Source organism: Olea europaea, chromosome 21 (assembly GCF_002742605.1).
Source record: "Olea europaea var. sylvestris chromosome 21, O_europaea_v1, whole genome shotgun sequence".
Taxonomy (NCBI): Eukaryota; Viridiplantae; Streptophyta; class Magnoliopsida; order Lamiales; family Oleaceae; genus Olea; species Olea europaea.
Window position 1 is genome coordinate 4130106 of NC_036257.1, and position 12733 is coordinate 4142838.

Here is a 12733-nt window from a genome sequence, read left to right on the forward strand (position 1 = left end):
ATTAATAAATATAAAAAACATAAAACAATTAATAAAAATACAATTAATAAACATATAACATAAATTGCTATTTAATATATTTCGTGTTAACTTTAATAAATAATTGTGTTTGATGTATTTTAAATTATTTTCGTCTTTTAATTAATTAATTAATTAATTATTATGTCTTACATTTAAAATTTATTTTAAACACAAATAATATTAGTATTAATAAAAAATAATAATAATTTATTGAATTAAAAAATATATAGCACAAATTACATAAATACCCTCAACAAATTTATTTGAGAAATGTTAAATAAGGGCAAAATTGATATTTTACACTTTGCACCATGTTGCACCAAAATGGTGCAAAATTTGGTGTTGGGTTGGAGCAATTTTGCACCAAAAAATGGTGCAAAATGGTGCTGGTGTTGTGGTTGGAGATGCCCTAACTACTGTGTCAATTGATGGCTTGGAACATAAAGATGCCAATGACTATTGCTTGAAAGATTTAATTGTCCCATATGGCCGTTCCACATCCGCATCCCCTATGGTCACATCCTCAATCAAACTTTTGTCCAAATAGAAAAATTATAGAGTGGAGTTTAAGAATTATATCAATTGCCAATAATCCAGTAGGGTGGTCAAGCCGTACATGGCAGATGAAACACATCAACAAAATTGATAATCTGGCATCAGAAGTAACAAAATTCAAGCCAGCCCAGTTCCCAAAAAACCAAAGAATGACAAAATTTGCACAATGTGTAAAGCTATTACCCATCATATTTACTCCGGAAAGATACAGCAAAGGCATATTACAAGAATCTGTAAACGCAGTATGAAAACAATTGGTTACTTACAACAGTTGGAGAAGACGAAGCAGATGACAAGATGAAAGCATATCAGACTCTTCGGCTTCTCTGCAGAAATGGATGAAAGGAAAATATGATGATGCCACTATATCCAAATTACAACCTCTACGAACCAAAATACATATACAGCCTCAAGGTTCTGCATCAAATCTATTTCACGATGGAACGGCCAACCTGCAAACATGAATTGATTCTCTATAAGAAACTAAAGTAAAACGGAAGAGTAAATGATAAGAAGAAAACAGAAAATATAACTTAACGCCATTCAAAATAAGATTGCTCCACCGATACTTATAAAATACCGATTCTTGTACCAAACCCCACATTGTAAATAGGCAAAATACTTCATGGAAGAGTAAAGTGGACAATGGCTATATGAAGTTCCCTTCCATGCTAACTACTAAAAGAAAGAGTCATGCTTTCTTCTAAATTTGGCGTTGTTGAACATTTTGAACTTCTTTCATTTAAAAAATAATGATGATGATGATAATGATAATAATTATAAAGCAAAAACCAACAGTTGATGATGGGTTGATCAAAAATCATCAAGAACAACAGCACAGAGGAGGACGTTTTTGTGTGTACTGTCTTACACTCCAGTTGTTGAGTTCTAGCCTTCTAAAGTCCCAAACACCCAAACGATACTACTTTAGCTTTTAATTATCCCATCATCCTTAACAAGCAATATATCTCGTGAATACTGTTCTATTTAAAAGTGTGCTTCGCCTTCAATGGTATGTACTAACTACAATCACTAATTACAAAAGTTTCAAGAAAGCTACGAAAAAAGTAATTCTTAATCAAATTAACAGGAAAATTGAAGTATTGATATGTATGAGTGACATCATCACTTCTGCTGTAATCAGCATGCATTCAATTAATCCATATATGATTTCTGGAACCTCCACTACGAAGCGTTGAGAAACCAGTACGCTCAGGACGGTCCTTAAATTCTAAATATATAATAAAACCTGGCATTCCATTAGCCTTATAGTCACTTTCTTGTCTTACTCATGAGTTGGGACCATTACTTCGTAACCATATCAGTTCCAACTAAATAAGGCAGCAAAGATTGTTGTCCACTAAATTCGGCTTTCAAAATCAAACTAAAAAATTAACAAACATACTTCCATATTCGTAATCACTTTTTTTTTTCTGGTGTTAATGAATGAGCTCAAGATAAACTTATAATGAGTCATCTAACTACAAAATGCAGTTTTGGAAATTTCAGCAATTTTTTTGTACATATTAACCCCATTTTTCTCATTATTTTTTCTACTGTACTGATTTTCAACTACACCTTCATTAAAATAATATTACACAAAAATCAAAAAAAAAAAATCCTTCTTTTTTTACCATACATTTCCCATCAAATTACTATTCCATAATATATTACAAGATATTTATGGGGCTCAAACAGGGCCTAAGTTTATGAAGAGGAGAGGTTCGTTGCACTTGATTCAGCAAATGGAATCATAGCCACCATACTATGGTTTTATCTTTAACACAGTAACGTGAACAAACTTATTTCATTCTACATACATAGTGTATCTTGCTTGTAAAACGACCAATCTATCAAAAGTAGTGACATACCCAAGAGAAAAGATTAGGAAATGTCAATCATCAACAAAAAACAGCAGTTGCGACTTAGCAATAAATTCAAACTGCAATGTATACTCTTATGGCTAAGAAGAACTTCTCACATTCTACTGGAAAGAATAAAATACAAGAGTTTTGAAACTATATATATATATATATATATATATATATTCTAGTTTCCTGGTAGTATCTGATATCATAAATCATAAAACAAAACAGATCAAACTTAGAACATGGGAAAAAATTCTACCTAGAACGAGAATATACAGTGGAAGAACCGTCTAGAAAAAGAAAAGAGGCAGCATTAATTTTAAATGATTGAGTATTGTAATTGTCCCATGCTCAATGTTATCAGGAGCCATCATATTTATGTAATTATTAAAAATAGTATCATTTTGATTCCAATATGTTATATTTACGGAAGAATAAATGGTGAAGTACCTCATCTCACAAATCAGCCTTGGGTTTCTTTCCTGCTACAATCTGGGATATGTGTAGACCCCTGCTAAATGCTTGATTGAACAAAATCCTTGTCTGCATGTTTTGGAACCCAGGCAACCACGATAAAAGGGCTACAGGTGCCATAACTATAACTCCAAACATAATGTCATACAGACGGGCTAGAGAAACAATGGTCTCCCAGATCACCATTTTCTCCAAGAAGGGCCGCAGGACTTGAGCAATCAAAATAATTCCCCACCCAGTTGGAATGAAAGCCAATAAACTGGTGAAGAGATCCAGAAATTTGAACCTTGTAAACTCCAGCAAAGCAGCAATCACAATTCCAGCTAGAATAATAACAAGGAACTGAACCAGGCGGTAGTATATGTGCTCTTTCGCAGCATATCTGTCCCGAGCATAAGCTAATAGTACACTAACCCCAAGAGCCACAACCACATAAATCCAGGAAAGCAAGTAAACGGCAATGCTCTTGCTTCCAGCCGCAATGCCCAACTGATACACAATCCCATACTGGAAAAAGAAGAATCGGAGGTCCAAAATCATTTCGAGAACCTTTCCCCAAATACCAGTTGTCCTTAAATGATCTTGTTCTTCGTACCACCACTTTTCCCAGCTCTGTTCAGGTTTTGTAAACACACCACCCCGGTACCATATCCAGTTCACAAAATCATCAAAATCGTGAACAGCTTTTAACCAATCAAACCCCAGAGGATTAAAAATGAAGGGACCCAATATCCAGGAAACTACTAGAAACCAACTGGTGATGGTCAATGCTATGTACACGAAAGTTCCTGTAGCTATGGGGCTGTAAGAAGCGTATACAGTGAGAATTAATCCAAGCTCAATAGCCTTCACAAAGTGACTACGGGCGTATAATCTATAGTTTTCCGCAAAACTTTTGTGCTGCACGACAAAACCACGACCAGTTGCACGGTATTTTGCACCACCATGAAGAATAGTTCTACCAAAGTAATGGCCACGGGTTCCCATGGAAAATGTATAGAATACTGAAGAAAGCTGGAGTTGCATTGTTATGAATTCCCATATAGCATTCAGGAATCCATGCTCAAGCGAATTTTCCACAACCATTGGCAAGGCAGTAAACAGACCAAGTTGGATGATAAACTGCTGGTTCAAGATTGTAGCAAGTGCTTTATTGTCATTAGCATTATCTGCCGTCGCAGAACTCTCTATTCCACTCAATGCAAGATAAAGTCGGCCCCACAAAAATGCATATACAGTGAGGACAATGATCATTGTATTGAAGAAAAAGCCCACAGTAGTGTAGAAGAACGAGAGCATTCTAAAGAAATCCAGCCTATGACCCAACCTGTACACATCGCGGCTAAGAATTTGCTCACCATTCCCACTGGCAACCTTTGCTTCAAACATGGAAACCTGATTGAACCCAACATCCCTTCCCTTGCCAACTTGGACATATTCGTGATGAGTGACATTTCCACCTCTCAATGTGCAATTGAATCCAGCAAAAATATCTTCACTGATGTTAATTACTCTGGAAGCCTTGCTTACCCCTCCCCGAGTCAAAAACCAAAACCTGTCGAACACATCAGGGTGCCCATAATGCATCCGGATTTTTAAAGGATTAGCTAAAACACGTTGACCCAGAGTGACAAAACTTGTTTCCTGTGCAGACATGAACCAAGCAAGTGATGATACAGAACCTGTAAAAATGTGCTCACGGACACCCAAGATGGTAGGTTTCCTGATGCCATAATAGTGTCTAAATTCCTCCAAAAGGTTCCGCATCTTTAGTGCCTCCTCAAAATAGTTATCCTGATTCATGTCAATAGTCTGAACTGCATCTCCCCTCGTGAAGATAATGGCATGATTCTGATTCTCCGGTTTCCCCTCTCCAAGCTTCAATGGACCAGGCAACTTGACCCGATAGATCTCAACTTCTCTTTCCTTCTTCTGATCATACTTCACCAGGACAGAGTAATACTCTTTCTCATCCCTTGCAGATGACACCTCATCAACATAGGCAACACGAAGAGCTTCGTTATTCTTCATAAGATTAAAAATCTCCTCGGCATGGGCGTCCTTTTTGGCCTTCTGTGAACCATAAATCTGACATGCAACAACATAAGTAAATTTCATCAAAGCAGTCCCCCGTTCGTGGCCTTTGAACAGCGAACTGACAGAATTTACTCTGTTCAAACTTCTTGAGGACGGTGAATTTGCTGAGTTCAAACCATCCATGCCATCATTACGCCTCATGGAACCAAGTTGCATTGATCCTTCCCTTATGTCCATCTCAGATGCAGAATCCAGAAAAGCTAGCACCTCAAGAGCCCGATAGTAGTACATCATTCCTCTCACCGTGCGGGTGAGTGTCTGGCCTCTGTATGATGCCCATAGACGAAGTTCTCTCAACCTACTTGTCCAAAGTTCTTTTTCACTTGCCATCCCTTCTCTGCGCATCCTCTCCAAGAAGTTCCTCCACTCATCAGCATAGATCGTCTGCAAGTAGTAGAGGGTAGAAATCCCATCTTCATTCTCAGTTCGGAGTTGTTCCTTACTGTATAACACTTCTTCATTGTAGTAAGGAGTCAAAACACTGAAAGCCCTCATTTTATCTACTTGGGGAGCATGAGGCATGTTCATGAACAATGAATTGCTGAAGAAAGCAATTCGGCGTCTAGCCTCAAGATTTTCTGGAACTCTGTGCATGGAATCCCGTGATGTAAGAATGGTATGCAACCGCCGCACCTGACGATAGAAATTCTCATTATCTGAACTTGGCAACTCAACAGCATTCTCAAAAAGCAATCCAGCACTGGAAACTCTCCTCCGAGGAGCCAGACCATCCTCCTCCAGCTGGTCGTTGCTTCTCTGCTCTTTAAGGAAATCTCTAATAGCAGCCTCGTAAAGGGCCTGCAGAGCATTCACCACCTTGTCAACGTCTACATTAGGCATGAGTAATAAATTGAGAAGATGGACCAACTTCTCATGCATCTTGTGGAGCGCAGTCATGTTGTAGTATTTAGTGAATTTCTCCAGCTGAACCCATTGATCAATTTCTTGAAAGAAGGTTCTGACAATGGTATACTCCTCAGAGTCATATTTGATAATTGCAAGTAAGAAGTGCCTCAAACTATCGTAAGCTTCAATAACCGCACATCGCCTGTACTCACTCTTGCAGATCTTATGCCAAAGCCACCTGTCAGGAGCATCAACTAACTCTTTTGCCTGACTGAGAGCAAGCAGTAGTTCATTACAGAGGAGCAAACAAGGCCACTGAATCACATGAATTTCCCAGTTATTTTTAGGATCTGCACGGTCATTTTGAGGAAGCTCAAGTAGCTCAACTTCGCGGTCGCAAAGAATGTCTTCCTCCCTGAATGTCATAATTATTTCATTCCATATCAAGGCAAATTTATAGGCCTCCACCTGATTTGATTCAAGTTTTTTAAAGGGACGGCCAAGCCCATACCTCAGCTTCAACCGGTGGATGGCATCCTTGATCTTACTCCTAAATGTTCCCCTAGCATTCAGAAGCTGCTCCTCAGGCATCAGATTAAACTGAATAGCACTAGCAAAGAACTGAAACCTCAACCTCAACTGCTGCATATTCCGGATCTCACCCAAGTGATCAAACAACCCAACACCAGCACCAACAAATGAAGAGTAAATTGAATACCAAATCTGCAGATCCATGAGGTAAATCAAAACAACAGGAAGCCACAATAGCCCCACTGCAAATCGATTGCTGTGGTCAAAGAACTCATGCCAGTCATAATTAACATCCTTCAGATCTAATAATGTCTTGGTGGGAGCAATCATGGGCTTGATTTGCATGAAGTAACTGAAAGTAAATTTTGTTGCAAGCACAACCACCCAGAACAATGAATACTTAATATTGTCTACAAGACCTTCCCTAAGCCCCCTACCCACAAAAGTCCTGCTCTGAAACCACCATGACAACAGATAAAAGATCTTCCAATTCGTATTCTCCAGAAAATTCCTAATCCATGGCAGGATAAACAAAGCCAGGGCCAGAATTTCTGGAGCAAGAAAAGCCAATGCAACCTCAAGAAAATTCACAACTCTCCTATTGGCGCGAGACCAAGATCGATCCTGATTCCTCTGGCTCCAAATCCTTCCGTAGAACACTCCAAACACCAAAATCCATGCAGCTGCAACCACACATTTTAAGAACATCCTCACCCCCAATGACTTTGTCTCCCTCGAAACCAAACTATACTGCATTCCAGCATCCAACAACGACTGCAAGAACCTCAGTGTGCTCCAAGTGATAAATACAGACAAGCACTTGACCTGAACCTCCTTACTCTCCAATGCCTGCCACGGATACTCTCTCCTCTCCCACGCCACAATTAACGCAGCCTGAAGAAACAGAATCAACATAATCCATAACTTATCAAAACTCCTAAACAAATTCCAAAATGACCTCTTCTCAACAAACCCTGTCTTTCCCACTTTCTTCCCCATCCCTGTAACAAAAAAATTACTCCCAACATCAATCGGCCACTTCAGCTTCTCAAAACACCTCTTACTCCAAAAGTACTCGTTTATATCATCATAATTCCGCCAAGCAGAGTGCGGTGCAGTGCCATTCCTACTATTTTCCACCTCAGCTTTAATAGTATCGTATATAGGCTTCACAACTTTATTTAAAAACGCATTTTCTCCAGACAAAGATGGCAAAAATGGCCTCCCAGTGTTCTCGTCGATAAAATCCTCCAGTATCTTATTCAATTCCATAGCCATGTTATGAAAAATATAGCAAATACATTCCGGAACAAAGCGTATATTCGCCGACTCACCCCAAATAAGTAAATAAAGAGACACATATAAAAGCTCGCGGCGGTGATCGGAGGAGGAGTGTCGTGAATGGGAGTCCGAAAGCCAAATGTTGGACTTGAGGTTAAGGTAAGAGCACCAGTTGGAGTAGTTCTTCAGGAGGTGGCGGCGGAAACGCCGGAGAACAGATGGATCGAGAGTATCAATGCTATCCGGAGGAGGAGATAGCCGCATCTGAGCATTAGACAGATGAAGAACTAAATGTTCCCGCTGGTTCCTTACATTGGAGGATTGAAAACCAAAGAACAGTGCAAGCCAGTCGAGAAGATCGTACTGGGGCTGCCATGGGGAGAAAGGAGGCCGCCGAAGGTCTCCAACAGCACGGAGAGCGGCAGCAGCGGCGCGGACCTCCGGGTAACGGAGAGAGGGGTGGTCAGCTAGCAAATTGTGGATCGGAATTATGTTGTACACATCTTCTGCGTCCGAATATTGCAGTGGTGGACCGGACTGCCCCGGCGGAGGCGCTGTCCGTTGACGGTGGTTGTTTCTCATGACATTTACAGAGTTACGTGGATTTGATAGATTTTTTGCGGAGACAATGGAGATCGGGGGTGGGATAGGGTAGGATATGGGGTGTGTAAGGTTTTGTGAATGGTTTTTTAGGGAAGAAAAGAGAAGTTTTCAAATGAAATGGCTATGGCGGATAAACATAAACGCTGCTAAGAATAGAGACACAGTAGATAGATACTGGTTTGAACAAGTGTTGTTCGTAGTGCTGTGATGTTTGTACATTGATTTGGAGGGACCCATTCCGTGTCTTTTCTATGTAATTGCTGTCTTTAAAATGTTCATTTGCGATGCTTCCCTGCCACCACCCACACGGCTACACTTGCCTTCCTCCATTTTCCATATTCAATTTTAGTAAATTTTGATAAAAATTACTGAAATATATTATTAAAATATTATAGATCTTATAAAATTGAATGATGTTATCTAGCACGAATAATTTTAAATGTCAATCCAGGTGTTAGTATATCATAATAAATTTTTGAACAGTAATGATATTACACCATCTACACAATACTACTTGTATCATTAAATTATAAATTCAAGAATTTATAACTCATTTATTAATTGAACCCGTAATTTAATGTCATGAGTATTGTTTCTAGATTGGTGTTAAATATAAGTGATACTAAGATTTTATAAAATATATAGTTATAACTAATTATAAACTTCTGCAACAATTTCCTCTGCTTCAGGACGTACTTCTACTCTCTTGCCAATCCTCATCGTACCTGTTAAGGATGTTGTATAAAAAGCATATATATAAACACGATTATATGATCAATTATATAGACCATTTAGAATTTTGTCCCAAAGACTTTTTTAGAACCTGTTTTAACAAATAATTTTAATTTTAATTCAAATTTTTAGGTTGAACCAAACATGGTATATATTTGTTACTTTGAAAAATATATAACTTCACAAATATCATATATGAAAATGACATTTTAGGCAAAAAGTTGAATTGATGATGCTAAAGTGTGAAACACGACACAAATGATTACACCAATAGAACAATGTAGCCCCCTTTTTTATCCCCATTAAATTAAATTATATTACATTTTATTTTTCTCTCTCCTATTTTTAACCACACAATCTTTCATAAAATAATATTACACGTAAATCGAAAATTTTTCCTTCTTTTTCAACTACTCATTTTTCTAAAAAATATTATTCCGTCTATTTTCATTTTCAAGTAATGGGTATCAAATAGAAGCGTAATTGACAGTCATGAATTTATGCATTTCGTATTGTGCCCTTCACAAATGTATAAAAATATATATTAATTGGTATTCAAGCCATAATTTTAAATTTTCCATGCCTTCATTTTTGATTGAATATAATTTAAGAAATATTAATTTTAGAAGATTTGTTAGCTCATTTACCATACTTTTCTTGTTTGATTGATTGAATGATTGATTAAAAGTTGAGAATAATTGTTGAGAATAATTTTTGGGAAGAGTGATTATGGAAAAGGAGATTCGATTAATTGTGATTGATTGTAATAATCATATTATAATTAGATTTCCTTTACTTCTGTGAAATATGGGATCGTGTAATGATTTTTCTCCATTCCCTCACCGTCTCAAATTGTGACATTACACTCCAATTCATTAATGTTTTCGACTTTTTGTTTTCTAGAATAAGGGGAATTATTCACAAGCACCATCTAGGTGTCGGAATGGTGCATTTTTTGTATGTTCAATAAAAAATTGATAAGTATCAAATCCGTAAAAATTCTGTCAATTTTTCATATACGTTCATAATCATTCTCTTTCTGTCTCCAACCCATTTGTTTTAGTGCGTTTGTGATCTTGGAGATAAATTTATCATTTACGTTTAAGTAGTGCTCATTTGGCATGATTTTCAAGAAGTTAAAAAGGAATTTTCAAGATGCAAAAATTGTTTTTCAAGTTTTTCGACCAATTTTATAAAAGTACTTCTTCTAATGTGATTTATTTTAAAAGTACTTTTGGAATAAGAATCTCTTTCAAGAATTAATTTTCAAACAAAATTTTAAGTAGCTATCTTATGAAATTTTTCGATAGGAGTTATCCATTTTTTAGTCTTATTCTTTAAAATTAATTTATCTCAAACTAATTTTTCCTCAGAATTTTCGCAATTAAATAATTTTACTTGTAAACTAAAAAAAAAAAAAAATCAATTATTAACAACATATTCTTTTTTTAAAAATCAATTTTTACAAAATCTACTTTTAAACAATGGAGTTCAAACGTGGACTAAATTTTTATTACAAAGACCATCATATTTTATATTTTATATTAAATTTTTTTCCTCTTTTTATATACTTAGCTCCTGGTTATATAAATTAAAATTTACTAAAAGTTTCAAGTCCAAGAATTAATTTTTGTCATATTTTTTATAAGACTCACAACTTTTTAATCATATTTAATCAATTTTTATAAATATCTACTGAAAATGATTTTAATCTATAGTTGCATGTACGGAACCTGAGTCTTCAACGATTGAGACTCTTATAATACTTGAGCTTTGAGAGATTATTGTAGTCGAGGATATGTTGTGATTGATCTTGCTCAAAAATATGTTCAACATTTTGGCATGGTGTCCTCTCTAGTAGAGCTTGATCTCTAAAGTGTATGAAGTTTTTTTGGTAGAATATAACTAATTAAAATGTATTATATAATAAATATTTAGTAGTATATGTCACATTGATCTTGGTAAATAATGTTAATGTAGTTGTCTTTCAGGTTAGTTCGAGTAAGCAACATCTTGTTGATTTGTTTTGGTTAGCTGCCCATCTTGATTGTTATCTCTCTCAACTTCTTGTTATCTAGTACCTTTGTGAGTCTATAATGTCTATTCACATCAATTGTATTAGATAACATATCTTCTTGTATTGATAAACACATGTGTAATGTCTCACTTATTTATACCTAGTAGTTAGAATCAATTACATAAATTCGAAAATAGTTGACATTGAATTTTTAGTTCCTATTTGACCATTGAATATTTATTTAAGCCATGCACAATGTCTCGCTTATTTATACCTATTAGTTAGAATCAATTGCATGAATTCGAAAATAGTTGACATTGAATTTTTAATTCCTATTTGGTAGAGATTAAAATCAAAATTTCAGTAGATAAAAGCCGATGAAATGTGAATTAGATTAGATTTTAAGCTTTAATCTTTAATTTCTATCAAAATTCCACATTAATACATCAAATCACTAACCTCACATGTATATCACGTGGTACAATTACGGTAGTAAGCAACTACAAATAGCATTAAGCAATAAGCCCTAGTTTGAGCTCTATTTTTGTCAAAAAATACATTTAAAAAAAAATTAACGGAAAATGTGTGGTTAAAAAAATAAAGAAAAATCATGAATTTGTTTTTCGTAATATTTTATTAAAAAATATGTTGAAATAAAGTTAAATTACTGTTAAAAAATATATTTTGATGTGAAAAATAGACTCAAACAACGGTTAAGAAAGTTAAAGTCATTGGTATTGCAAACTGAAAATTTAGAAAACCGTATAATTTTGACTAATTCACCACTTGCATTGGAATGAATGATAAAGAAGGTCAAAGTCAAATATACTTTTTGCAACTCACAAATTTTTTAAACATATAAAGCCCTATTTTCTAGGCGCTAAGCATGTGAAAATTATAATCACTGGAGCTTGAGAAAATTTTCAAATTACTCGTTAAAGTATCATTGTGATCAGTTAGTCATCAAAGTAAATGATATTTAGCACATGTTTGGGTTCCATTAATTTTCATTACATTACATTTTATTTTTCTCTCTTTTATTTTCAACCATACAATCTTTCATAAAATAATATTACACGTAAATCGAAAATTTTTCCTTCATTTTCATCCACTCGTTTTTCAAAAAAATATTATTCCACCCATTACTTTTTCCACGTAATGGGGGCCAAATAGGGTTTAAGTAGTTATGTTATTCAGTTTCACCAGTGGTACATTGAGGTGTACCTAATGGTGTACACCTCATTCACATGGACGAGGGACCCACTCGAATAAAATATCATTTCTTTCATATGGGTCCCACACCCATGTGAGTGGAATGTACACTATTCGACACACCCCATCGTATACCACTAGACAAATTCTATTTTATTAGTCCGATTAATGACACATCAAGCATAACAGTTGACAGTTGTTAAACCTTCATGTGCACTAACGAAAAATTAAAGCAATGTAGCTTTTTATTGTTTGTTAATGATAAAAAATAGAGTTAGGGTTAAACCGAGGGTTAAATAGAACAATTTGGAAAAATTTTCACTAAATGCGAGATTTCTCATCCTAAAAATCACATTTTTATTTTGAAGATGCAAAATTTCAAGACATGAAAAAAATAATCTATAGTTGATGTCAAGGTTTAACGAACCGGCATCAGACTTGAAGTGATCGTCACTAAAGGAATGACCAATAATGTAATGTTATTTATATTTAGTGA

General features: G+C 35.5%; 1 protein-coding gene across 1 annotated transcript; it reads right to left on the reverse strand.

Moving 5' to 3' along the window:
- Window positions 1-634: 634 nt before the first annotated feature.
- On the reverse strand, window positions 635-8449 carry LOC111370415 (callose synthase 12-like). Its single transcript, XM_022992105.1, has 2 exons — window positions 2895-8449; window positions 635-1028 (listed from the first exon to the last, which is right to left on the reverse strand). Exon 1 carries the CDS (start codon window positions 8253-8255, stop codon window positions 2901-2903), a length of 5355 nt encoding a protein of 1784 aa, XP_022847873.1. The 5' UTR covers window positions 8256-8449; the 3' UTR covers window positions 635-1028; window positions 2895-2900.
- Window positions 8450-12733: the final 4284 nt, after the last annotated feature.

Excerpts from the sequence above, each read along its gene's own strand:
- LOC111370415 (XM_022992105.1), bottom strand. The coding sequence starts at position 8,255 with ATGAGAAACAACCACCGTCAACGGACAGCGCCTCCGCCGGGGCAGTCC.